The 27,596-nt window shown below is 33.1% G+C and overlaps 3 protein-coding genes across 6 annotated transcripts in view; 1 reads left to right on the top strand and 2 right to left on the bottom strand.

The window, feature by feature from the left end:
* The first annotated feature begins 52 nt into the window (after nt 1-52).
* On the top strand, nt 53-8,789 carry LOC126773571 (pyridoxal kinase). Its single transcript, XM_050494532.1, has 5 exons — nt 53-876; nt 1,580-1,826; nt 4,249-4,515; nt 7,431-7,610; nt 8,137-8,789. The coding sequence occupies exons 1-5, from the start codon at nt 787-789 to the stop codon at nt 8,250-8,252; spliced, it is 900 nt and encodes a 299-aa protein (XP_050350489.1). The 5' UTR covers nt 53-786; the 3' UTR covers nt 8,253-8,789.
* A 1,885-nt stretch (nt 8,790-10,674) lies between these two features.
* On the bottom strand, nt 10,675-14,041 carry LOC126773563 (lysophospholipid acyltransferase 7-like). 3 transcript variants are annotated; one of them, XM_050494514.1, is made up of 7 exons: nt 13,406-14,041; nt 12,906-13,177; nt 12,670-12,821; nt 12,355-12,569; nt 11,898-12,083; nt 11,209-11,341; nt 10,675-10,886 (listed from the first exon to the last, which is right to left on the bottom strand). In XM_050494514.1, exons 1-7 carry the CDS (start codon nt 13,609-13,611, stop codon nt 10,689-10,691), a joined length of 1,362 nt encoding a protein of 453 aa, XP_050350471.1. In that variant the 5' UTR covers nt 13,612-14,041; the 3' UTR covers nt 10,675-10,688. The 3 variants fall into 3 exon arrangements, with proteins under 3 accessions (XP_050350471.1, XP_050350474.1, XP_050350473.1); XM_050494517.1 differs by having other exon boundaries at nt 11,209-11,321; XM_050494516.1 differs by having other exon boundaries at nt 12,355-12,473.
* A 398-nt stretch (nt 14,042-14,439) lies between these two features.
* Nucleotides 14,440-27,596, bottom strand: part of LOC126773558 (G protein-coupled receptor kinase 1) — a 36,831-nt gene continuing 23,674 nt past the window's right edge. Inside the window, exons 9-16 of one of the 2 annotated variants that reach the window (XM_050494503.1) lie at nt 23,211-23,376; nt 21,509-21,650; nt 20,688-20,868; nt 19,890-19,990; nt 19,284-19,446; nt 18,525-18,693; nt 17,804-18,048; nt 14,440-17,691 (exon numbers count right to left, since the gene is read on the bottom strand). In XM_050494503.1, the coding sequence (XP_050350460.1) occupies nt 17,497-17,691; nt 17,804-18,048; nt 18,525-18,693; nt 19,284-19,446; nt 19,890-19,990; nt 20,688-20,868; nt 21,509-21,650; nt 23,211-23,376 (1,362 nt within the window). In that variant the 3' untranslated portion in view covers nt 14,440-17,496. The remainder of the gene's footprint in view (nt 17,692-17,803; nt 18,049-18,524; nt 18,694-19,283; nt 19,447-19,889; nt 19,991-20,687; nt 20,869-21,508; nt 21,651-23,210; nt 23,377-27,596) is intronic. The other variant, XM_050494504.1, reaches the window with a different exon arrangement.

The raw sequence follows: 27,596 nt of genomic DNA, 5'->3' as shown, positions 1-27,596 counted from the left end.
GATGAGTTAATCAATTCATAGTCATAATCAAAAATGTATCTACATAATTTAGTATCCTGGTATGGTAGATAATTTGCTTTAAATATATTAATTAAATAAAATTGTACCATAAAGTGCCTGCCTATCACCTAGTACCAAAATATTTAAACATATTATGTCCAATATATTTTTCCAATTTGTCTGCAAACTTATGTTAACACATCTGAACTAAACTTATGTTAGCAATCTGTGTCCCATAACAAAGCCTAAAATTTATTATTGCAAATTAAATATTAATAAGTATGGTCTGAGTTAGAATTTAAAAGTATAGATTTATCTATAAAAAATTCCCCTCAAAATGTATTAAATATGCTGCTGGAGCTAAGAGTGAAATTTGAAGGTGTGTCCTAAGAGAATAAAGGTAGAAAAATAAGAGTAATAGAAATATTAACATAGTTATTAATAAGGATTCATATTATATTTTTTTCGTTATCAGGGGCTGTAAGACGTAAAACCTTCGCCTTTTCCAAAACTAAAAAAAGTCCTTATCACTTTGACAAGTGACAACTACCTATTAATATTTAATCTTCATACATATCTATTTATTAAAGTAAACGATTGTAATTTGTATTGTAAGAATTTGTCAGTCAGATTTTATTTTATAAACGTCCAGTCGTTTTTCAATCTATTGTAGAATATTTCTTAAGTTTATATTAGTGTTCATTGAGATAATTTTTTTTAGTTAATAAAACTTGGTATTGCGACTTTACTGTTGCTGACCAATAAAATAAATTTTTTTAAAAGAAAATGTCTTCTGAAACTCCTAGGGTCTTATCAATCCAAAGTCATGTTGTCCATGGATATGTTGGTAATAAAAGTGCCGTTTTTCCTCTTCAAGTAAGTCATTACTATATTTTTGATCTTTCATTGCTTTAAATGGTAAATAAAAAAAAATAAGATTTCCTACGAAGTATTTACACACCCTTGGCTTCTAATAACCTAACTACAAGGTAGAAACCCAGTAAAAACTATTTTCGAATATTTATTTATAAAAAGTGTAATTTGGGTCAAAGTAATTTTTTTTTATAGAATCGGAAGGCGGACGAGCATATGGGCCACCTGATGGTAAGTGGTCACCAAACGCCCTTAGACATTGGCATTGTAAGAAATGTTAATCATCGTTTACATCACCAATGCGCCACCAACCTTGGGAACTAAGATGTTATGTCCCTTGTGCCTGTCATTACACTGGCTCACTCACCCTTCAAACCGGAACAACAATAGCAAGCACTGCTGTTTTGCGGTAGAACATCTGATGAGTGGGTGGTACCTACCCAGATGAGCTTGACAAAGCTCTACCACCAGTAATATAACTACACTAATTAACTCTACAATAAGATTAACACAAACTATTCCATTAAAACAGTTTATTAAGATATAAAATATACACATTTACAATTTTTTTTACCTACAAATCACTAAGTAATTAATTAAAATGATTAATTTTAAATATAATATTGATATATTGAATACTAAATAATTATTGATAAGTTTTGTCTATTAAACAATTGCTTCCTAACTAAAAATTTTCATATTGCAGATTTTAGGTTTTGAAGTTGATGCTATAAATTCTGTTCAATTTTCAACACATGGGGGATATATACATAAACATAAAGGCACAATATTGAAAAATGAAGAGATGGCAGCACTCATTGAAGGCTTGATGTTAAATAAAGTTGATTATTTTACACATTTTCTAACTGGATACTCAATGTCCCCTGATTCTTTGAAACAAATTGCCCAAATCATTAAAATGTTACGACAGAAAAATCCAAACTTGATTTACGGTGAGTAGATTTTTTTTTCTAAATTATTATTCATGTACCATTTCCTATAAAAGTAAAACTGAAAGCAACTATACTGATAAAATACATAAAGTAAAAGAAGTAACAGCCTGTAAATGTCCCACTGCTGGGCTAAGGCATCCTCTCCCTATTTGAGGAGAAGGTTTGGAGCTTATTCCACCACGCTGCTCCAATGCGGGTTGGTGGAATACACATGTGGCAGAATTTCGATGAAATTAGACATATGCAGGTTTCCTCACGATGTTTTCCTTCACCGAAAAGCACGAGATGAATTATAAACAGAAATTAAGCACATGAAAATTCAGAGGTGCTTGCCCGGGTTTGAACCCACGTTCATCGGTTAAGATTCACACGTTCTTACCACTGGGCCATCTCGACTTCATAATATATAAATACATATTATAAGCTAAATTATATTTACCATAAAATATATATGTAACATAGTCACTGGTGGTAGAGCTTTGTGCAAGCTCGTCTGGGTAGGTACCACCCACTCATCAGATATTCTACTGCAAAGCAGCAGTACTTGTTACTGTTGTGTTCTGGTTTGAAGGGTGAGTGAGCCAGTGTAATTACAGGCACAAGAGACATAAAATCTTAGTTCCCAAGGTTGGTGGCGCATTGGCTATGTAAGCGATGGTTGACATTTCTTACAATGTCAATGTCTAAGGGTGTTTGGTGACCACTTACCATCGGGTGGCCCATATGCTCGTCCGCCTTCCTATTCTATAAAAAAAAAAGAAAATAGTTGTAGACTTTCTATCTTCTATGTAAACTGCTGTTCTGTTAGATCTGTGCTGTTAGATGGTGATATTTTGTACCTCTTCTAAAGTTAGACAAAACATAATGTAGTTCTATGTGCGTGGAACTAAAGGGTAGGCATTTGAAAATTGAATCTTGAATTTGGGGTTGATAAGCATTGTTTTTATTGGGGTTGGTTGCCCCCTTTCAAATTAAACCCCCTCCCCTCACCCTGCAGAAACGTTATAGTGTTTTTTTATTATTTAATTATTTTGTTTTATAACTTTTTATACTAATGCAATCTTGAACTAAATTATGATAATTATAAAACAATTATGTCTCTATAATGTTCATCCACAAATCTCCATGGCAGCAACACAATATAATTTTAGGATTAGTAATATGAATGTAAAATATTGTCTTCCATTTCTTTTTCTTTTTTTTAAATACTGATTAATGAAATGATGAAGAGTCAATTTCTTATTTCATTATCAAAACTTTCAGGGGCACAAGACACAATAGCTAAGTAATTGTTATGAATTATGTTGGTTTTTCGTTATTATTTTATGTTGCAGATAATATGCTAACATACAAAGTGTCATAAAGATAAAACCTAATAGTAAAATCTATTTCTCATACATTATTATTTGAAAAAAAAATTGTTTAAACAAATCCTTCATGTTACATTAGTATGAAGAATATGTCTATATATATATATATATATATATATATATATATATATAATTAAATCGAATACATATTTGATGTATAGCTCTATTTGACAAAAAAAAATCTATAAAAATAATCATACTTCATACTCATATTATAAATGAAATACTTGTTTTCTTGATTAAATCTGAATGAATCCAAAAAGTAATAATCTGATTGACATGGTACTTTAATAACATGATTGTTTATAGCCCCACGATAAATAATAATAATATCCTGGGACATTTTTCACACACGGCCATCTGATCCCAAATTAAGCTTGTACAAAGCTTGTGCTATGGAAACCAGACAACTGATATACTACATATACTACTTTTCTTTTGTAAATACATACTTATATAGAAAATAAAAGCTCTATTGTATAAAACTTACATCATTATGGTTACTATGCTGAGCTATAGTTGAGTTTATGTAAGTAAATTGAAAGAAAATGTAATTATTGCTATTGTATAAGAAATGTGTTGAGATAAAATTAATTTGCTTTTGTATTAGACGATAACCTTATCAAAATACAATAACAGAATGAGATAACAGATTGTTATGTATGGTAAATAACATCAAGGTCCTTGCAATTGTTAATTTATATTATATCATTATTTTACTAATAATTTATAGATTATATAATTTATCCTTATGTATTGAATATAAATATATTCATGAGAATATGATATGAATTGATAATAATTATATTTTACTATTTGGAAATGAGTTGACAAATTTTTTACAATTTTTTAACAGTAGTTCTTTACAATAGATAGTATAGTAGTACAGATTTTTGAATGTATTAATTTGTTATTATTAAACATTTTTATTTTCTTGGTGTTTACATTGTTTTGATGACACAGTTACCCTTTCTCTATTCACCGTAAACATAAAATATATATATAAGTATAATTAATCACTCAAGTAAAGTTAACAAGCTCATTATTTTCAGTATGTGATCCGGTAATGGGAGACAATGGGAAAATGTATGTGCCAGAAGCCATTCTACCAGTTTACCGGGACATTGTAATACCTTTAGCCGATATAATAACCCCTAATCAGTTTGAAGCAGAGCTGCTAACTGGTTTGGAAATGAAAGATCTTGATGGAGCCCTTAAAGTCATAGACGCACTACATAGTAAAGGAGCTAAAACTGTCGTTCTCTCTAGTACGATATTGGGGGACGAGAACAATATGATTGGGGTTGCCAGTAATAAAGGTAAATTTAAAAATTGATGATAGTTAATGCTTTTGCACGCGATTTTTTGATTTTTGTTACACAATAAAAAAGAAATACTTTTAATGAATGACTTAAATTAAGTTTTGTCTAACTTAAAGGTTACCACGACATGTGCAAATCAGAAAGAAATTTAAATAAAGCACTTTGTGTGTTAAGGAATATCACAGCACAGTAACAGCCTGTGAATATCCTACTGCTGGGCTAAGGCCAATTCTCCTTTTTTAAGGACCTTCTTCGTCGGTCCAATGCGAGTTGGTGGAATGCACATGTGGTGGAATTTCAGTGAAATTTGACACATGCAGGTTTCCTCACGATGTCTCTCTTCGCCGTCAAGCACGAGATGAATTATAAACACAAAATAAACACATGAAAATTCAATGGTGCTTGCCAGGGTTTGCACCCACGATCAACGGCTTCATCGGTAAATTCACGCGTTCTAAACAAACTAAAAACAAATTGAGATATTAAAAAAGCAATAGTAGAAAATTAGCAAAAATATATAATAAACAAAACAAATATATAATAAACAAAACAAATATATAATATAATAAACAAAAAAATGAGACCGTGGAACAAGATTAGTTACCATAATATTATTTCTTAATTCTCGCATACTATTTGAATAAATATATCAATATTGTATGTGTAGATTAAAACAAGTTGAAAGTCCTGGCAAATACTTCTTAGTTTTTTTTTAATACAGTTTTTATAATTTATCTATTGCTTTATATTGGAGGGACCTACTATAATAAAATATATATATCCACCTTTTTTCAGTTTACCGATGTGGCAGAACAAACCCATCTTTTCACCAAGACCACTAAATTTCTAATGCATTGACATATAGTTTATGTATTCATTTAAAAAATAAATGTAATCTTATGATATTTATCATTACAATTGTGGTTGACTATGAGATAATATATACTTCTAAATGCTTGGGTTACGAAGTTGATTAAAGGTCACACATCTCGATATGTTCCTATTTAAAAGTAGGTCACATTTCCTTTGTAACAATAAGATTGCTTTTAGTAAAATTTGTTTACATCCGATGTTAACGTCCACAATGCTCAGTTATGCAATATATTGTTTAAAATAAAACAAAATAATAAACTAAAATATGTACGTCATGAATGATTTCATTAAATGAAGCTGTTCAGTTGTGATATTGTCATATATGTAGCTAATTTGTAACTCCAAGCAACATTGCTTTTACTTTTTGGTTTAATAATTATGGCTCAATGATAATCTTGTAGGTACCACCCACTCATCAGATATTACTGGTGGTAGAGCTTTGTGCAAGCTCGTCTGGGTAGGTACCATATATGAGTGGGTCATAAGATATTCTACCGCAAAACAGCAGTACTTGGTATTGTTTTGTTCCGGTTTGAAGGGTGAGTGAGCCAGTGTAATTACAGGCACAGGGGACATAACATCTTAGTTCCCAAGGTTGGTGGCGCATTGGTGATGTATGCGATGGTTAACATTTCTTACAATGCCAATGTCTATGGGCGTTGGTGACCACTTACCATCAGGTGGCCCATATGCTCGTCCGTCTTCCTATTTTATATGGAGTACTGCTCATCTCTGGGCGGGAGAGATGGCACTTTGCATCTTCTATCTCATCATTTATGCTCTGAGGAACTGATTAGATTAATCCCAGGCGATAAATCCCAATTTCACCACCGGGCATCGCGTCTAAATTCTAAATTCCATCCGTACCTTCTCGATGTCTGAAAATCCACTACTACAACGCTTTTTTAAGCATTTCCTGCCTTGCACAGCCACTCTGCGGAACCATATTTCCCGGCGACTTATTCGAACCATTATGACATAGAAACCTTCAAGAAAAAAGCCTACTCATTCCTTAATGATTGGTAACGCACCTGCAAGTGCTTCGGTGTTGCAGGTGTCCTTGGACAGTGGTAATCACTTTCCATCAGGTGAGCCTCCTGCTTTTTTTCCCCCCTTTTTTGCATAAAAAAGGTTTCTTCCAGTTTATTTCATTACAAGTAGGCTCCTCACATCGCTATGTGACCAATGCCGTAGTATGTTTGCATCGTTCACATTCGAGATAATTAATTTTATTTGCATTATCATCAAAAGCAAGTTTACGATAATATGCCGAGGCTCTGTATCTCAACTATCGCGCCCCGAATTGTGTATGTAAAATTAAAATATAGAAAATGTATATTATATTCTATATCGATATTATCTTCTATCGAAAGCGGAAAGCACTAGTACCTCTACATGAATAGTACGGACATATTGCCGATCACAGTTATGATCAAACTGCATTAACAAAAGATTAAAATAAACAATAATAAAAAGCTCACTAATATATTTCGCATGATTTGTGAAAGAATCCGGAATCATTAGATCGATTTCAGTAGATTATTTGTTAGTCTCCGTGAAAATACTGCTCTTATTTTAGCATAAAATAATATATTAATAATCGTTCTAATATTATTATAAGTGAAAGAACGAATTTGGGGCGTCAAATCACAAAGAGAGATAAAATAAATACGAAATTATCAACGCGCGAATCGCAAAAGAGTCGCCCGCAACAACGAATGGGCGAATTGACGTCACAGTCAAAACTCTGACGGAGCAGAAATTATACGAGAGCGCCCAAATTGATTTGCTTATAAAACAAAAAGTTTACATGATATAAACATAATTTTGCACACATGTTATTATAATCATTAAAAGATTATTTTAGTACAAAAAAAATAACATTTTTTTTAATTTACATCTTCCTAATTATGCGCACATAGGAAGTAATAAATAACATCCTACATGAACAATATAAAATCGGCGTATGCTCCAATAATGTGTATGTAAAACGATCGCTTTAACCTTTATCTTTATTTAGTTCTTTATATCACTTTCAGAGTCCTGTTACCAGATCGAAATACCAAAAATAAACGCAACATTTACCGGTACCGGGGATTTGTTTGCGGCCTTGTTCTTAGCGTGGTCTCATAAAACGAACAATAACTTGAAATTGACGCTGGAGAAGACAATAGCGACGCTCCAACACGTCGTCAAGGATACTTACGAGAAAGCAAGAGGTATTTATTATTACTATACATATTTTTAAAGTTAAAGTTTTGAAAGTTACTATAATGCTTGTGTTACTACACATGTATAATCTAAACCGATATCATAATTTTTGCTGATTATATTCTTGTTGTACTATGATTTAAAATAATAATAATTGATTAACATTGACCCCGGCCGGTGACCTGATTCAGTCTTGATCCAATTCGATTCATGACTTTTTTTATTAATCAGGTCGAAAACCATTGGGTTTTACCTTTGCCAAATTTAGATTGAACGCGTGCTCGGCGAAGAAGTAAGACATTGAGAGGAAACCTGCATCTGTTCGATGAAATACTTTTGCATGTACTGTATCCCTATCGAGCACTAGAACAGCGTGGTGGAAGCCTCAAAGCCTTCTTAGCAGGTGGCTTGAGGCCAGTAGTGGGACACCTCGTGTTGTTTGGTTCTATAATAGTTCAATATTGAACACAACAAATGTAACTATCTTACATATTGTATATAATGATGATATATACAATTATGATTTCATTACAGCATTGCAGCCAACTGGAAATATTTCACCAGCATTGTTGGAATTGAAATTAATCCAAAACAAAGCTACTATTGAGGATCCAAAGATTATTATAAACAGCAAAGAAATCATAGTTTAAGTAAAATATAATTTTATAAGAATATTGTTAATTTGTTTTATATTAAATTTTATTATTTTTTGATTTATTTTTAATGTATTAATCTAGTACAAACATTCTATGCTACTTTATGATGAATAAAACTTTATTCATATAACGAGTTAAGTAGGCGGACCAATAGCTTTATAATTGACAACTATTTAGAAAGAGACAAAGCAACTATTCGGTCAATAATAGATTTTGTATAACTTCATAAAGATACAAAGTATGTGAATTACTAGCGCAAACTCTTGAGTTTAGTGGACACTAGTGTCGAGGTTAAATTATGCAAAAAAAATATTATATAATTTTATAGCATTCTTTTATGTAACTTTTTTTTTTATATATTCGCCGGGAGGGCAAATGACTCTACTCCACCTGATGGTAAGTGGTAGTAGAGTCCAAACGCGACGACTGCCAGTACAGACGGAAAAAACGACAAAGAAAGGAGTTGCCAAATTTCTTTGTTCGCGATGGAATTGATGTCACAGTTAGGCGGTGACATCGAGAACCAGCTCGCGTGGACTTAAGAAGGAAGGGGGAAGCAGGAATTAGAGAGAATAATTCCTCAGAGCACTCGCCGTGATACAGTCGATAGAAAGCGCTCAGTGCTGCTATCTCGCGACGCAATTGTAAAGGTTCAAGGGTGTTTGTGACTTTACGTCGCCAATAATGCGTACTGCACGTCTCTGCAACCGGTCCAAGTCCTCCAGTAGGTACTTAGCGGAGCCATCCCAAAGGTGCGAGCAATATTCAACGCAAGACCGTACCTGTGTTTTGTATAACAGGCACAGTTGTTGCGGCGTGAAAAAACGCCGCACCTTGTTCAGAACTCCGAGTTTTCGTGAAGCTGTTTTTATAATAGCCTCGATGTAATCCCTTGGACTAAGGTCGCAGCGAATGTCCATCCCCAGCATGGCGATTTTGCTTTGTATCATCAGCGGTATGCCACAGAGGGAGGGATGAGGGTAAAATGGTGACTTTTTCGCTGTGAGAGCGCATACCTGTGTTTTCTTGGCATTAAACTCAACAAGATTATCAGAACCCCATTTGGCAATGAGCTCTAACGTCCTATCGAGTTCAATGACAAGATTCTCCCGCCTCTCCTCAGTTTTCGCCCGCCCAGCCACTGCGCGTCCGTGGTATCCACCATGCACTGTACTATCATTTGCATAGCAATGTATGTTCCCAAGGGAGAGCATAACATTGATATGCAAAAGAAAGAGTGTGGGAGATAGCACAGATCCCTGGGGGACCCCAGCATTCACTACATAGAATTGTGAAGCGCAACCATCTACTAAAACACGAAGGCTACGCTTGTGTAGGAAGCTGGCAATCCAGGTGCATAGCTGAGCAGGCAGACCATATGCCGGTAGCTTGGAGAGAAGACTTCTGTGCCAGACCCTGTCGAAAGCCTTGGAGATATCGAGGCTGACAGCCAACGATTCTCCATGCTTGTCGATAGCTTCACCCCAGAGGTGTGTTACGTACGCTAGAAGATCACCTGTGGACCGTTTTGGTCGAAACCCGTACTGACGATCATTAATTAGACAGTGATCTTCTATATAATGGATCAGTTGGTTGTTTAGAATCCGTTCCATCACCTACAAAGTACTGAGGTGATAGTTATTGGTCGATAATTTGCCGGGTCAGACCGATCCCCTTTTTTGGGAACCGCTTGCACATTAGCTCTTCTCCAAGCCTCCGGCACACATCCCGAAGAGAGAGAAAGTTGGAACAGGCGCGTTAACACAGGAGACAGCTCCGCTGCGCACTTCTTCAGCACTATGGCTGGTATTCCATCGGGACCGCTAGCTTTCCGTACATCAAGTGATTGCAGCTTCGCACGCACATCACGTTGCCTGATTTTGATGTCAGGCATCGTATGGCCACATGCAGGTATTGTAGGTGGCAGTGCACTACAATCATCGATGACGGAATTGTCGGCAAAGAGTTTAGCCAGGATGCGCTGTGCATCCGCTCTCATGTATGCCTTTTCAGGACTTTTCAGGACTTGGAATTTTTATTGTACTAATGAATATATCACATCCATTCAATGTTAATCATGTTAATAGTGAATATTAAAAAAAATGATTCTTTTAACGTATAAAATTAAAGCATAATCCAAAATTAATTCAACACAGATATTTTTTCATAATAAAAAAAATAACATTGTGTTTTAGTCTTAAGTTCTAAAAGGCCAACAATTGTCTTCCATACAGAATAAGTGTCTCTGTGATATGAGGAATAATAATTATTATTTTATTTACGAAATAATGTCTTTATATTTTAATTAAACACTTAACTTTTGTTATGTACTTATTAAATATTATAATAAATGTCTATATATATCAACTACCTTCGTTTTCTTCATTCATATACTTAATGAAATAAAACAATTAAATAAGTATTATATATTTATTCATAAGCACTTCTAGTTTTATAAACGATAACTGAATAAATCATCAAAACGATTAGGAGCAAATGGAAGACCCAAAAAATGGAATTATAATACCTTAAGACGGTATCAGTACTTTTAATAACGAAACATGGAGTAAGGTACAGTAGACAAAACATACGCATAATTGAAAATCCGATGTCCCATGGAAGCTTTAGCTAAAAACAATATATATATTACATGAAAATGCTTAATAATTATGTGGTTCAAAGAAAACTGAAAAAAATGCCTCGCCTAATTGTATTTTTATGATATTGATGTTTAGTACAAATTTATTTAATAAGTTACGTCAATTATGATGTAAGGTCACAAAGCTCATTTTTGTTTATTCCTTATTTAAAAATAAAGTAAATAATTATAAAAATCATTGAGTTAGAATAGAACATTAAGTTAGGTGCAAGATTTAAAAATAAATATTGAATGTTCTATGAATTATTATTAATTACGAATTTTTAAAATAGTCACTCTATTTTTACTCACTGCGCCAGATGTGTCGTATAAAACACTGTACTCGGCCTCAAGGTGAACGTAAACCCACAACGTAGACGCAATTATGAATTGAGGTAACGTTGGACCAGACCATAACGTCCAAACTAGAAGAGAAAATGCACTCCTGTAATTAACAACAATATATACATATATATTATATAAACTGTAATACTGGTGGTAGGGCTTTCTACTGGTGGTAGGGCTTTGTGCAAGCTCGTCTGGGTAGGTACCACCCACTCATCAGATATTCTACCGCAAAACAGCAATACTTGATATTGTTGTGTTCCGGTTTGAAGGGTGAGTGAGCCAGTGTAATTACAGGCACAAGGGACATAAAATCTTAGTTCCCAAGGTTGGTGGCGCATTGGATATGTAAGCGATGGTTGTCATTTCTTACAATGCCAATGTCTAAGAGCGTTGGTGACCACTTACCATCAGGTGGCCCATATGCTCGTCCGCCTTCCTATTCTATAAAAAAAAATAAAAAAAATAAAGGTTATGAATGTTTTCTTGCTCTAACTTACGGAAAAATACATGGCAATACAGCTTAATTATTGGTTTTTGGAATTAACAATTTAATTTAAGCCCGTCTTTGGTCCATACCAGGACGGGTTTACTTGAAGCACTACCACCATGTTTTAATAACTCGCAAATTGTATCATTACTTTTTCAACACATACCTCACTTCTTTGTTAGACTTGATGAAGGTTTTTTGTACATATGCCCAGAACCAATAGCGTGTCGGCATGTCCCAACTACGCATAGTATCCTTCATCTTTGGTCCTATCAGCAACCCTTCAATGTTAAAACATTTTAGCATTGAGAAATTGTATTCCTCTTCAAGCGCCACATCCGTAGAAGTTGTCCTGGGAAATGTAAAACGTGAATCATTAGAATTGTTAACAAAATTAATAAATAGTCACGATAAAATTTGTTCACCATGCCTGGCCCGGAAAATATCGCTACTAGAGATATTACAAATATTTTTCATGAACGGGAAATCTAATCTGTAATTTCACAACGTTCACACAGTTTCCAGTGACCATAACACTCAAAGTCGTACCCATATTATGCAAGTGTAACTTTAAGATTCTTAACATTTCAGACCTTCATACAATATACAAAATCAAAACTTACGCCAATGTAACAAAACTTAAATGAGTTGATGGTCCAAATCCTGGAATTGGTTGACATTTAGCCGGGTACACTCCAAACCCAGCTTCAGTAAAGACACTAGTGCACAACATCATGACCGTCTGCCAGTGGAGGAAATACATCGTCAATTGCGGTATATTGTACAAATAACGAAAATCAGCTCCATATATATTGTAGAATACGTCTTCATAATATAGCTGAAAAGTCGGTGTTATACCGAATAGGTTCTCAGATAACTATTTTTAATGTTATATAATTTTGTGAATTTAAGGTATTTTGTATACTTCTATTTAGTACCTCTGGAGAATATTTTGAGCGCAATAGCAAATATCCAAGTCCACATACAATAGCCTTTTTTAACTTTTGTTCCGTAATAATCCTGCAATCTCCTAAAACTCCGAAAGGGGCATTGAAATGATCATCGAAAATTTTCCATCTATAATAAGGACCTTAAAAATTTAAATAATATATTTTCTTAACTCTTAATCGATCAGTACCAAGTGCTAGCTTTTCAAAATATGTCTTCTATTTACCTCTATGAAGTCCAATAAAATAATAAGAATACGCAATAATATCAGCTGCACTGGGTTCCGGTGGAATGCTGTCAACATCTCTAATATTAATTTTCGACACGCTAATTCCCTTGGCATCTGTCCTTATCTGAACTGCATTCATTTCGAAAGCTAATCCAACTAATTTCAAAGCTAATGTTTGATTCAGCCATATTATGTAAATGTTCGTTACATTTAAATGAAGGTATAACAAGTATATCCATGTGAATGCTAAACTAATTTGGTGTAAATATCTAGAATAGTGAAAAACGCTTTTTGAATAATTTAAAACATTAAATAACTTAAGTTTTGTTTTATAATTTTAGGCCGATACATTTTGATTTATTTTTCATGACTCAAAATTAATATACATTATGTAAAGCTGCAAATCTTTGTACATATTTTTATATAACTTTATATGTTTGTTTAAGTTGTTTCTTTGAATTCCTAATAAAAATTAAATAAAAAATATTTACACTTACCGCCTGTCACAGCATTTGATAATGATAATATTCCCCCAAACCATAAGTGCGGAGTGGTACACCTGATGACCACTAATCAAGCAGACTAATAACAGGCCTAACCCTGTCCCGTAATTGCGTTTCATATCTATATCGGTTATTTTCTTATAATAACTACCAAGTGATACGCACACTAACAAGGAAAAATAATATATAAATTCAGACATTATTTAATTTTTCTTGAAATTATTTCCCATTTGTTTTTGATTTTTTGAATTATACTATATGTTATAATTATCACAATAATTTCTTTAAAAAAATATATGTAGTATGTATTAGAACATTGTTAAAACATTTTATACACCACAGATTCCTTTTATTTTGAAAATTAATTTCACTGTGGCCAATCCACTAATTTAGTGACAACTGTCAAGTACATAGACAAGATATTATTATTTATTGTCTTGGACAATTATTCATTTGCAAACAAAAAGTTTGAGACCACATTCAATGACATTGAAAATATTTAATTTCTATTTGTTAATTGCATTTATATAATAGGAGCCGAGAAGGCTTAGTGGTAAGAACGCGTGAATCTTAACCGATGATCGTGGGTTCAAACCCGGGCAAGCACCACTGAATTTTCATGTGCTTAATTTGTGATTATAATTCATCTCGTGCTTTACGGTGAAGGCAAAACATCGTGAGGAAACCTGCATGTGTCTAATTTCACTAAAATTCTGCTACATGTGTATTCCACCAACCCGTATTGGAGCAGCGTGGTGGAATAAGCTCCAAACCTTCTCCTTAAAAAGAGGAGAGGAGGCCTTTAGCCCAGCAGTGGGACATTACAGACTGTTACTAATAATCTAACTAATATTTATATAATAATTAATCCTTAATATCATTTAGACGAATATTTAAATTATTTTGAAAAACGTACATAATCTTAAAAACGTATTTAATTATTTGTGATATATTTTATATCATTCCATGATATAGTATTAAGTAGTTTTGTTTAAGTATAAGGAAATTATGATTAATAAAAGTCTGTATGATTAAATAAACAATTTACTACACATAATGTAGGTTCACAATAAAAATATTTTCTAAAAGAGGTATGTACGAAAACACATTGTCTGATACAGATCTAGCTGCGTGTATTGTTCTATAACCAATCAACTTCGAATATCAATATATGCTGTGTAACGTGATGAAAAGCAAATTACAAACAATAGAAAAAAACCTTAAATGCTTTTTTTACATTATTTAATACTAATTTGGCAAAACGGAATGTTGAGAATTCATAAATCCATTGTAGCCTACAAATCGTTTATATAAACGGTATTATATTATTATTATTGTAAATTTTGCAATGGCTTTCACACATTAAGCCATTTAACCAATATTTGATTAGAAATAAAGAGCAGAAGCAACAAAAATAAATACAATACAAGACATCCTACATGTGAAAATGCATTTTAAAACAATATTTATCACATAAGACAGAATGATTTTATCAAACAACCTAACCTATAATACTGTTCAAGCTGTACATATCTATTGTATTTTGAAAATAACTTCATTCAATTACCCCATTTGCGTAAATTCAATTGACTAGCATCTAATTCATACGCTATTATTATTTATTACATAAAATGTCGAATTTAAATATAAAATAATACATAAAAAGATATATATCAAATAAAATCTTACATTAGAGAATAAATATTCATTATTTTATACATGCCGATAGCTGACATTTATATTAAAATGTAACTTATCTAAAATTTTATGATCGATATTTAAATATAAAAAACAAAGTTTTATTAAATAAAACATTTAATTCCCAAATTTCTAATTTTATATAACCCAACTTGAAAACTAACAGAAAATAGATTTTATATATTTAATTCCCAAATGTTACCCAATGTTATTTAATATTAATGTATTTCAGTATCCATGATATTTTGAATAAAATGCATGAACACAAATAAGATTACGATTTATATTAATAACTATTATAAGTTATATAAATGGCATATGGATTGAACTCAATTTTTAAGCACAATTACCATATTTAAGAATATTATCATATTATAAAAAAACTGTATTATATTTTTATTTTTTGTTTTTTTTTTGTAATGTAGATTGTAATATAATTAAAAACTAGCTTCAAATGAATCACATAATATATATTTAACCATCTATATATAAGTTCAAAAGTCATATATATTTTAAAATTTATTGAAATAAATCTGAATCCACAAAACACATAGTTCGGAAATCTAGTGAGTTACTAATAAGTAGGCAGAAAAAATATCTATTGGTAAAACGAAAAGTTCCTACTATACTAGCTAATACGACTTTTACGATTTATTATATTACGCCTTTAATAGTATATTATGTACAATTAAAAATTTATTGCATCGTTTTATTCTACAATATTACAATAGTAACTATTAATTCAAAATAACATCACACCCTGTCACCTTTGTATGTTTAAACATACTGAGGTGTCCGCATACACTCATCAGGTAATTAATCAATCACCACAAAATGCTTCTTCATTTATGGCTTAATTAATTATAAACTCAGTATTATTATATTATATTATTGAACACTAGTACCAGTAGTATTTGAATACTAGTATTCAATAAGGCTCTTGAAAATAATAAATAATTAATTTAATTTCACAAAAATATTACTTTTAATTGTTTAAAACAATCAGACCATTTTGATCCAGATTTACGATATGCACTTAAAATTGTGATATAATTTAGTAGGAGACAAACAATTAAATCTGTATCAGACATAAACTTTAGTTTAAATAAATTGCATTGTTATAAAACATACAAATGTCTCTGTAAAAGTCACTTTCAACATAGTGTGGAGAACATAATTACGACAAAATTCTTAAAATTGGAATATCTTTTAAATTCTCTCTAATTAATTACTTCCTCACAACTATTGTTATTACCACACCTAAGGTAGTTAGAAAAGTATTGCCTCTATATTTCATATGAAAGGAGATTATTTTTATAATAACTTTACTTATATATATTTTTCTATTTGAATAAATAACAAACTCATTGCACATGCAACAGTAGATATGAAACAAATATAAATTTAAGTACCTTGTAATAAACAATTGAAAAATTGATTTAACTACACATAATGCAATGTAAACTTATTCAAATTGCACAAGAGAGCCAGCAGAGATAACATAAATACATTATAAGTTATGTTTTATACATATTGTGCAATAGACAGATGTAACTGAAGTGCTAGATTCTCTAATTATAATATAAATCGATTAATTTCAAGCATCTATCAATATACACTTTTGAATCGAAAAGTCAAGACACTCTAATTTTTATTAATAACCAATGTCAATTAGTCAATTTGTATTTTTTTTTTGTTTTATTATCTATTGCACAAACACAGACATATAAGTAATTTCTATATCTACTAGATTTATATGTTATTAATTTTTTACATAGTTAAATACAACATCCAGAATGTTACATTAATAATTACAAAATTTAATTCGTGCAAACAATTACAAAAGTTATACCCAATAAAGTCACTGTAAAGGAATTTTATTTATACACTTTATTGAATGCCCCTATATCATTAATTCGTACAACAATAAAAATACGAACAGCATTTATTTATTAATAATTGGCAGTCCTAATAGTCACTATAGTCTTTACTAACGAGCGGCGGCTTCGAGCGGGGAACGTCGCTAACTGCATTCGAGCAGCTTTTATTAAACTCTCGGTTTACTAATATGGAAACCGCCGAGACCATCCGCTCGTTCGTCTAGTAGCTTAATATCATTAATCTATTAAATCAGAATACCTGAACGGTTAATCCTCCATCGACGATCCAACTACACTAACGGGCACACCACTCATAATTCGCAACACATTGACGTAGCATCGTTACTTCGGTACGCGAGCGCGGTCGGGCGCCTTCGGTTTCACTACACCACGAGGAGGTGCGGGTGGCACCGATCGTCATGTTCCGCCGCTTCACTTGATGAGCTGCGCGGCGCTCTTGGAGCGGCGGAACATCTTCGCGCCCTTGTTGGGCGCGGAAAGCTCGTGCTAGTTGCTCCCGTTGGGCGCGCGCGCCAGGGCGGGCGAGGCGGCGGGCGGCGGCCGGCCCAGCGCCAGCGACTCCTTGGCGCCGTCCGTGCCGTAGATCTTGCCCGCCTTCTTCGCCATGGACGCCAGCAGCTCCTGGGAGCATTTGTGCGCCGATCGCAGTGATATCGCCCACTCTTTGAGTCCGATCTCGTCCTTAAATTAGTAGTAGAACATATATTTAAATTTCACGTGTTGTTTCACGTGTATGTTTCACCACGCTTGAGTGGCTGATTTTTTGTAACAAAGTCAATGAAAGTATACTCACAGTATTGGTTAAAACGATTTTAGTATCATTCCTAGTCCTCAATACGATACACTGCTCGCCTTTGACGGAGACTAAATCGGAGGAGACTTCTTCGACTGTGTCGAGGAGGATCATTTCTGGCTTGGCGCTGTTCTCGAGGTGGAGCTCCAAGCGGTTGGGATAAAGTTTGGCATAACGTGTCTGCCAAGCACTAGCGAATGGACCGCCTAACTTTTTTATATATCCATGCAATATGCAATCAGACTCTGTAAGACAATATTTAATAAAAATATACTTATAAAGTATAAATGTTCATCTTAAAGTTGAATAATATTTATATTGATGTATACTATAAAAAAATTGTTAACATTAATAAATTTGAAATAAATAACAAATCGAAAATAACATCATGTAAATGTATTGGAAAAGAACCAGTTTAAAAATAAGTTCTACAAGTATTTTATTATAAAGACAAATTCAGATATATGTACTTGAAATACCGAATATGTTTATTAGCATGTTAAAATAAAAGGTAAAGCGACATTTCGGTGCAAAACGTTTTTAATACAATAAAAATGTTTTATTGAGGTATACAATAACAGCGGGCCTTATTTCAAATGTATTTTCTTTTACGAACGGTTTTACTTTATATATCATAAGTAATACTTTAATATTTATTTTAATCTGGGTTTACTTTTCTAAAATAGCACAGCTTTTAAAAATCAAAGACAGCAATACCAACCTTTTTCATCAGCGTCAAACTTTTGCTTCTGCTTGGACTTTTTCTTCAATTCGAGTTTATCCGCTTCTTGATTGATTGTCTCGAATACGGTTTCCGCCACCTCTGACTGCCAGCGTTCAGATATTACGAGTGGAAAATCTTTGTACTGTGCTTGGTCAGCTTCTGTCAACTACGAGATACAAGGTCACATTAAAATTCGTTATATTATATATATACATAAGTATATATTAGCAAAGCTTAGATGTTAAAAATCAATGGAATATGAACGGAAGCTTTAGATTGATTCATATTTTAAACGATATTAAACATTATAATAATAGTCATACAAGTTTTCTGAATTAAATAAATCAATCTGATAAATCTTTTATTAATCGAGTATTTCCTTGAACTTATAAAACATCAATCAAATACGAATCAGTTATAAAAAATATATCTTTATATGAACAACTGATTTTCTAGATACATTACAGGTGAAGTAGCATAACAATTTCGAAACAAGAATACAACAAAATATATTGTACGTCAATACTATGTATTGCAGCAATCCGTTCTAAATATGAGTGGGCCAGTGTACAATCAGACGTCCGAGGCATGATATCATTCCTATCAGGTTTGACGGCGCATTGATGGTGCAAGTATAAGTTATACACTTGCGTCTTACAATGTCATGGATAAATCGCTATGTACACAGCACGAATGTCTTCGCTCGTTCGAAGCTGTTATTTACCATCAGCGTCTTGTTGTTTATATGATGTGTACCTTGATGCCCTTGGTGTCCTCCTCGTCGAAGCTGCCGATGTCGAAGGCGTCGGCCGCGTTGACCTCCCCGCGCGGCGGTATGAGCGGCGGCGTGTACTTCTGGTGGTACACTTGCTGCCAGTCGATGCCAGCGAAGAACACGTGCTCCTTCACTTCGTCGGCGCTGTTGGCAAATTTACTTATTAACATACTTAAGAATTTGGAGAAAATAACTACAAATTATCGTAACGTTTCGTTACACACTCAAATATTCTAAAATTCGTAATAATATTATTTCACTTTAAGCTATTTTAATGGTAAAAGGAGTAAATTAAAATTAACTTAAGCAAATCCCTTGAAATAGATGTACATATTTCATGGGATTGCTTATATACGAAATAAAAATACTATGATACGAAAGTTCCGATGATAACGTCGGGGACATTCAAAACGCATTTGTTTTTATAAAGCCATAATGAATATTATAGATTATTTTAGGTATCGATCAATTTTCTTCAAACATCTCAGTTGCATATTATAAAATCATGGACGAACTTCACTTAGATTGTAATATCTCTGGACACATTCATATCAGTTATTAAATAAGACTCGATTTTAAAATCTTACCCTCTTCCCTTACAGCCGAGCCGTTTGTTTATGTCTCTTTGTAATAATCCTTCTAACAAACTCTTCAAACTTGGGCTAAATGATTCAGGCAGTTCAACGTTCTAAAATATAATAGATTTTTTTACAAACTTCATATAACAGATAAATATTATGAATTTCAAATATTATTTTGCACACCTCAAAAGCCAAGGCGTTAAATATTTGAAAATATGTAAGTACGCTCTACTGACGCCTCGTGGCCATTTCGATAGCTCTCTAGGCTATTTCACTGACTTGAAATCCTTTCCAAACTTTTATATAACACATGAAGTTAAAGTTTTTTAGAATGTAAAACTATTTAAACGAAAGGAAAGAAATCTTTAAGTTTCTTTAAAAATTTGAAAACACGATAACGATAATTTTTTTAATAGTTAGTTTATTATGATTGACATAACTTTGTAAAAAAATGGTGGAAAAGAGTAACGATCGACTTTTTTGTCGTTAGGACTGTAGAATCTACATTCCGAATCGGCGGGAGCTACATTAAATATAATTTTGTAAAATGATTCAAAAGTGTTTATTAAAGTCTTTTTGAATAAAGTATATTTTGATTTTCAGAAAATAAGAAGATACATCTCTATTGGAAATTGCTATCTCGATCCACTTTTGAAAGAAAATCAAAACTGATAATCCGACATTACTGCTACGAATTAGAACAAGATTTCTCTGTAGCTCTTAATGACTTTAATATTCGCGATTGAAGTGTGCAATTTTGGTTTTTTAAAAAATATAATATTATTAAACTGAAACAAAGATTACATGTACCATGGTGAGAGTCATCCTGTCTATTTCGTGTTTATCCTTAGTTTTGTGTTGGCGGAAAGGCGAATGTCCTTTTAGAAGCTTGTAGAGCATACAACCGAAACTGAACCAGTCAGCCGAAGAGTCGTACCCGGTACCCTTGGACAGCACTTCGGGCGCCATGTAACCATGGGTCCCACTGGAAATTATAACGGACTTCACTATTACATCACTCACTCATCGCTTTAATTCTATTTTATTTATTGTTTGAATAGTTCTCTCGGAATGGTAGAATAAAATATATATACGATAAACCGTTGGTACTGAAATATCACATTTATTCTAAATAAATTTAAACAAATAATACGAGTCTCTGCTATAACAATGATTATTCATGATAGATTGACAGGCAATATTGAAAATGCAACAAGTTTATTGAAGAATGTTTGTTAGTAAGTATTTGATCTTTAAGATTGTAACTATTTCCAATTATCATCTTACGTATATAGAAGATATATTTTTTTTTTATAGAATAGGAAGGTGGACGAGCATATGGGCCACCTGATGGTAAGTGGTCACCAAACGCCCTTAGACATTAGCATTGTAAGAAATGTCAACCATCGCTTATAGCCAATGCACCACCAACCTTGGGAACTAAGATTTTATGTCCCTTGTGCCTGTAATTACACTGGCTCACTCACCCTTCAAACCGGAACACAACAATATCAAGTATTGCTGTTTTGCGGTAGAATATCTGATGAGTGGGTGGTATCTTGCCTTAGTAGTTTTATATTATAGACAGTGTTGTATGTCTTTGTTATAAATAAATTCACACTTACACGCTAGCGTGCGGTTTCTTCTTAGAGAAGTCGCAAGCAAGTCCAAGGTCGGATATCCGAACGTGACCGTGTTCGTCGAGCAAAATATTCGCTGGTTTCAAATCTCTGTACACTATGTGTCGTTTGTGCATGTGTTCCAAGCCTAGAAAAAAATCATAAATCTTTATCATTATTTTTTCACAGAACGAATTGTAAAAGGAACAAATGCAATTTTCTCTTTTATCTTGGCTAATATTAATATTAGTTTGTTTGTTACGCTTTCACGTCGTAACTACTCAACTGATCATCATAAACATTTTACATACGCGGTATCAGGGGTACAAAAAAGGACATTGCGTACCTAACCTAATCTGCTGCCCGCCCGCTCGCGCGTGGGCGAAGCCACGGGCGGAAACTAGTTTATAAATATATCGTTAAAAAAATCTACGACAATGAAGCAGGTTTACGCTCCTTTTCGCAAAAATAATAAAGCCGAGATGGCCCAGTAGTAAGAACGCGTGAATCTTAACCGATGATCGTGGGTTCAAACCCGGGCAAGCACCACTGAATTTTCATGTGCTTAATTTGTGATTATAATTCATCTCGTGCTTTACGGTGAAGGAAAACATCGTGAGGAAACCTGCATGTGTCTAATTTCACTGAAATTCTGCCACATGTGAATTCTACCAACCCGCATTGGAGCAGCGTGGTGGAATAAGCTCCAAACCTTCTCATCAAAAAGAGGAGAGGAGGCCTTTAGCCCAGCAGTGGGACATTCACAGGCTGTTACGGTCGCAAAAATAAAAGTAGTTGTTTAAAGCACAACATTAAATTGTCCTGATGACAATTGTTTCGTGATATTAGATAATAAAATAATTATAGGCTTTATTATACAAAGTTGTGAGTTCTATATACCTTTGTGTTATAATTAACAATTTTTTCATTATATATTAAGCGAATTACTCAACTCATTTTAACACATTAATTACTATTAATAATCCTTTGTTTATGTTTTTTACTGCGCAATATTATTATTATTATTCATAGCAAAGAAATCTCATCACGAATTTAACGTTATTTTCAAATATTTAGCGACTGATTAGTTAAATTTAATATATTAATAGAACATAGAACGATAACCAACAATATGAGGGCGAGGTTAAATATAAGCGGCATAAATTATTATTAAATATGTCAAGTACAATTGACCGCACTTTTCATAGAACCCAAAAGATGATATCGCCCTTATGTTGTAGGGAATAAGGATAAAAAATGGATTGGTGTACATTTATATTGTATACGCAGGATGCCTTTTCATTACAGTCAATTAAAACTCAGCGGAGTTCGATTAGTGGGACCTAACTGCAATTGTGACAACTCGAATGCACTTCACTTTGACCATCTCGTTAAAGTTAATGGCTGCCCACATCTATTGGCCACTCCGATCGAGAACCGTTGCGTTAGAGTGAAATGTCACGTACTATTTTCTACTGTAATAAACAATTTCCAAACACAAAAGATAAAGAAAAATACGAGACGTTAAACATTATTTCTTAACGCTGCTTAAAACTCTTGAACGAATGGAGATTACAAAAAGAAATTGCATAGTTGCGACTTTAAACGGAACGCTACAAATGCAAAAATAAAAAGAGCCAAGTTGCCTTTATAGTTTTACGAGACAACAATTAGAAAAAAAAAAATCTGAGATTCAATCGTGTTTTACCTAATATGACTTCGGCTGCATAGAACTTCATTTCTGCCTCATTGAAGACGCCATGTTGGGAGAGGTGGTAATGGAGATCCCCACCGTTCATAAGGTCCAAAATGAAGCAAAGTTTGTCTGGCGTGTGAAACGCGTACGTCATGCACACGATGAATGGACAATCCACCTGGAACAGACGCACATACTAATTGTAGGAAATTGACAAGTGAAACGTCATCGCACAGTAGTTAGGTTTTCACGTTGAGTCAAACCGTCATAGCCCAAACTTTCTCAATGACTCATTATTATTTTTATAGCACTGCACCAACAATCTGATTAATGTTTTTATCCAATACAAATGTTTCAAACACAATTCAAGATATCTCAAAATTTTAGGTGAAGTTTATTGATTTAAGAAATATTTTACTAATAATAATAAAAAAATACTCAGAGCCGATTTCGATTGTTCTTGCTTTCGTATTAAATTCTTGGGAAGTGTAAATAAACATAGTTTGACGCATTGGCTGGGCGAAAGGCGAAATAGCATAAAACTAATAAACTGGTGGAGCGTTATGACGGCGTATTACGACAAGCGGAAATATTAACCGAGTGTTGTGATGAATGCGTTCCCTTTGTTTACAAAACGCCGCGTGACAAGTCCGACCGGGTTAATCGAATAGTTTAACCACTTCCAATTACGTGGTAACAAATAAAATTATCAAACGATCCCACTTCATGAACATGTGGTAATCGAATTATTTTTGTGACCACTTCAAACATTATCTTCGCAGCGCCGTGCGATTATTTTGATTGATGAGTCTCGATAATCGCAAACGCGTATGAACATCGGTTTGGACAATACTTTAAATGCAATCATTAAATACCTCTGAAACACATATATACGTTGTCGATGCAGGTTTATTTGTTCATTTATATAAGTTTACCAAGTTAAAATATTTGGACTGCTCAACATTCACCGAATAATAAAGACAGAAAAGTTAGAGATTATCATCTGGTACATGTGAACTGTGATCGATGGATTAAAGTTGTCATTGTAATTGAAGAAAAAGTTGATCTTCGAGACAAGGCGTGTCGCGCTCAGATAGCCGTGATCTTGTTAGTACTGTGTACGACACAAGTAGACGAAGCGGCGCCCTGCTACCAGACGAATGCTCATAAAAGATAAGCTTAGTCGTTCTGACAAATGGACTGGAAGGCATTAAAACTACTCCGATTCGAACTAATAATACATCTATTTGCGTGAACGATCTTGACGGGATGCAATATACGAGTAGAAATTGATTTGAATGATTAACCTCATATCGAAGCAATTACCCCTAAATCGGTTTATAATGTGTTGTTAATGCATTTATTACGAAGGAAGTTGGTAATTTATCGGTTTTATCATGCAATCAGTAAAAATAATTACTTAATGATCGGTACTCGATGATTCAAGTGATCGTTTGAAATATGAGTTCCAAACAGTAACAATTTAAATATAATTAAATGAAATTGGTATTTAATACTATGTGCCTGTTAGACTATAATGCTATTACAAGAAAATATTTATAAATTTAAATCTCATATAAATAAAAATTGGTAAATAAGGATTATTACTCAATAAAATCGTATATAGAAGACAAGTAAGCGTAGAGTTAGTTTTCGTTGATATTCATGCCTATATAAATTGGCGGAAAAGTGTAACTACGAGATTCTTGTCGGTTGTTTTCAGTAGAATCTACATTCCGAACAGGTGGTAGCTATACCACAAAATAATATTGTAATATGACGATTCAAAAGTGCTACTAGAGTAAAGTATAGTTTGATTTTGAAAAACGTTATCCAAAGTTAAAGTTATAAAAATTTGTACAAATTTTGAAATAAGGTCAGAGAAAAAGAGACTCACGTCTTAACTTAAGGCAACATGTAAATGTAATAAGTTAAGACTAAGAGGTCGAGACGGTTCCCGTTTTATAAACTTTGGATACCGTAGGACTTATTCGACTAGGGAAAGGCTTTTAAGTCACGAGAATCGATATGTCTTGAGTTCTGTAGATTTACCGTCTTATATTTGATTTTATTTCTAAATATATAGCCTAGAACGAAACCGTGTCAGTATGTCAGGTATTTTTTTTCAAAAGATTTAAAGCTTTAGTCATTCTTGGCAACATAAGGGCTAAATATTTAACGTTTAAAATATTGAACGTCCTTTCGTGTATATAGACAAATATCTAAAAAAAATCCTTATTACTTTAACAATACCATATACTTTAACACTTAAAAAACTCATGTCCAGGCGCTTAGCAGGTACTGTTGACGACATTTTACAATTAATTAAATATAAATGCTATAGCTAATAAATGAAAGTAAAATGACGATTCAAAAGTGCTTGTAATTGCCTACTTGAATAAAAAATACAGGAAAATAACAGCCGAGATGGCCCAGTGGTAAGAACGCGTGAATCTTAACCGATGATTCCAACCGACGATGATTCGAACCGATGGTTTAAACCCGGGCAAGCACCACTAAATTTTCATATGCCTTATTTGTAATTATAGTTCATCTCGTACTTTACGGTGAAGGAAATATCGTGAGAAAACCTGCATGAGTGTAAATTCTGCCACATGTGTATTCCACCAACCCGCATTGGAGCAGCGTGGTGAAATAAGCTGTAAACCTTCTCCTTAAAAAAGGGAGAGGAGGCCTTAGCTCAGCATTGGGACATTCACAGGCTGTTACGATTACGATACTTGAATAAAGTATATTTTAACTTGACTACTACCGGTTCGGATTTTACAGAAAACAAACAGCAACAAACTTAACAATTACTTGTTTATAATGATATATATGTCACCGTAAAATTTTAAAAACCGTTAGTTCACAATCAATATAGACAGATTGTCGAATTGTGAACGCAACATTCAATTAAATTCCAATAAAACGTAAATTGGATGCTGCGTTCTTTCGTTGAGGTTGGTAGTTTTTTTTAATAATTTAACTGAAATTGGTACGTTATATTGATGAACAATATGCGCCTTTCCTAACAAATTTAAAATCATTATTCACATAGAAGTCTGAGCATGACACTTCTTATTGATTGACAAAAATATATCAACGGTTCGGAAACCTCAGACCTGAGATGAACCGGCGACAGAAACTCAGTTATTATCCGGTATCGTATGCATAAAGCTTTCGACTTTTTTGTGGAAAATGCAAATATATCTACCATATCATATTACCCTACCCCAATGGAGTATGTATTGACTTTGTGGAATCGGAAACTGGGTGTAATATTAAATTTAATATTACTTCTTGTAATTGATTCAACAGTTTTTGTCATTATTTCTATCGCAATAATCAATATAATACAGAATTGTAAACACAATGTAACGCAAATATTAATGTTCCTGTTTTGGCAAAACCATTCCAAAAGGAATCGCTAACTAAATAGGCCGAATGTTATTTTTTTCTAGACTAAAAACAGTTTCGATATTTGTAAATGTGAGTAAATATGACATAAGCCATAATTCTGTAATGTCCAGCTGCTGGGTTAAGGCCTCTTCTCCTTGTGAGGAACAGCTAGGATCTTTTTAATCCACGCTGCTCAGATACAAGTTGGCACAAGCTCAGCCTATAATTCTATAAAAATAATTAAAATATAAGTCTGTTGCCAACTAGAGTCTATGCAAAAAAAAAATTCAAAACCAAAAAGTGAAACATTTTAACTAAATAAACATTAAAATTTGCAATGAGAATGAATCAAATGTAATCAAAGTTTAGAATGAAGCTATTAATAAAAATGAAAAATTCAATTGGTTTGAATTGTAAAACAAAATGCAACGGAAGCGGCTTGGACTACGACAAATTGAGGGCGAGCCAATTCGTTTCAGTCCAATTGGTCGGATATCGTTTATGTCCCCGATGGCATATCATGTATATACAGTGTTATGAAGATATTACTATGAATCAAAGCAACATATAGATAAACAATCAATTCGTTGTCGTCATAAAAACAACTTTACCATCTTCACGTATGATTTGTGAAACATTTAGCCACTTAAAGATAAGATTTGTTTTCACCGAATGTATTATTAAAATATTAAATGTTTATGATAGTTTTATCCGTGTTCATTAAAATTAAACGTATGTTTTTCGTTGACGCAAATGAAAAATAAAATGAATGATATGAAAAAAACACACGTTTTCTTTATTTTTTTACTAGGTAGATATGATTTTTTATGATATTTTAAGTTTCTGATTCATGAAACATCTGATAATATAGATATTAAGGCACAATTACGTAGTTTGGGCGCTAATGTTATCATAGCCACTGGTGACATTAATCAACCATTGTATTAAGATTTGATAATTTTGCTCATAACTAAAAAGTAGGTTTTCTTAGTTAAC

Source organism: Nymphalis io, chromosome 15, assembly GCF_905147045.1.
Source record: "Nymphalis io chromosome 15, ilAglIoxx1.1, whole genome shotgun sequence".
In the NCBI taxonomy this organism is placed as follows: domain Eukaryota; kingdom Metazoa; phylum Arthropoda; class Insecta; order Lepidoptera; family Nymphalidae; genus Nymphalis; species Nymphalis io.
Note: the sequence above shows the minus strand (reverse complement) of the source record. Positions and strands in the feature narration are given on the sequence as shown.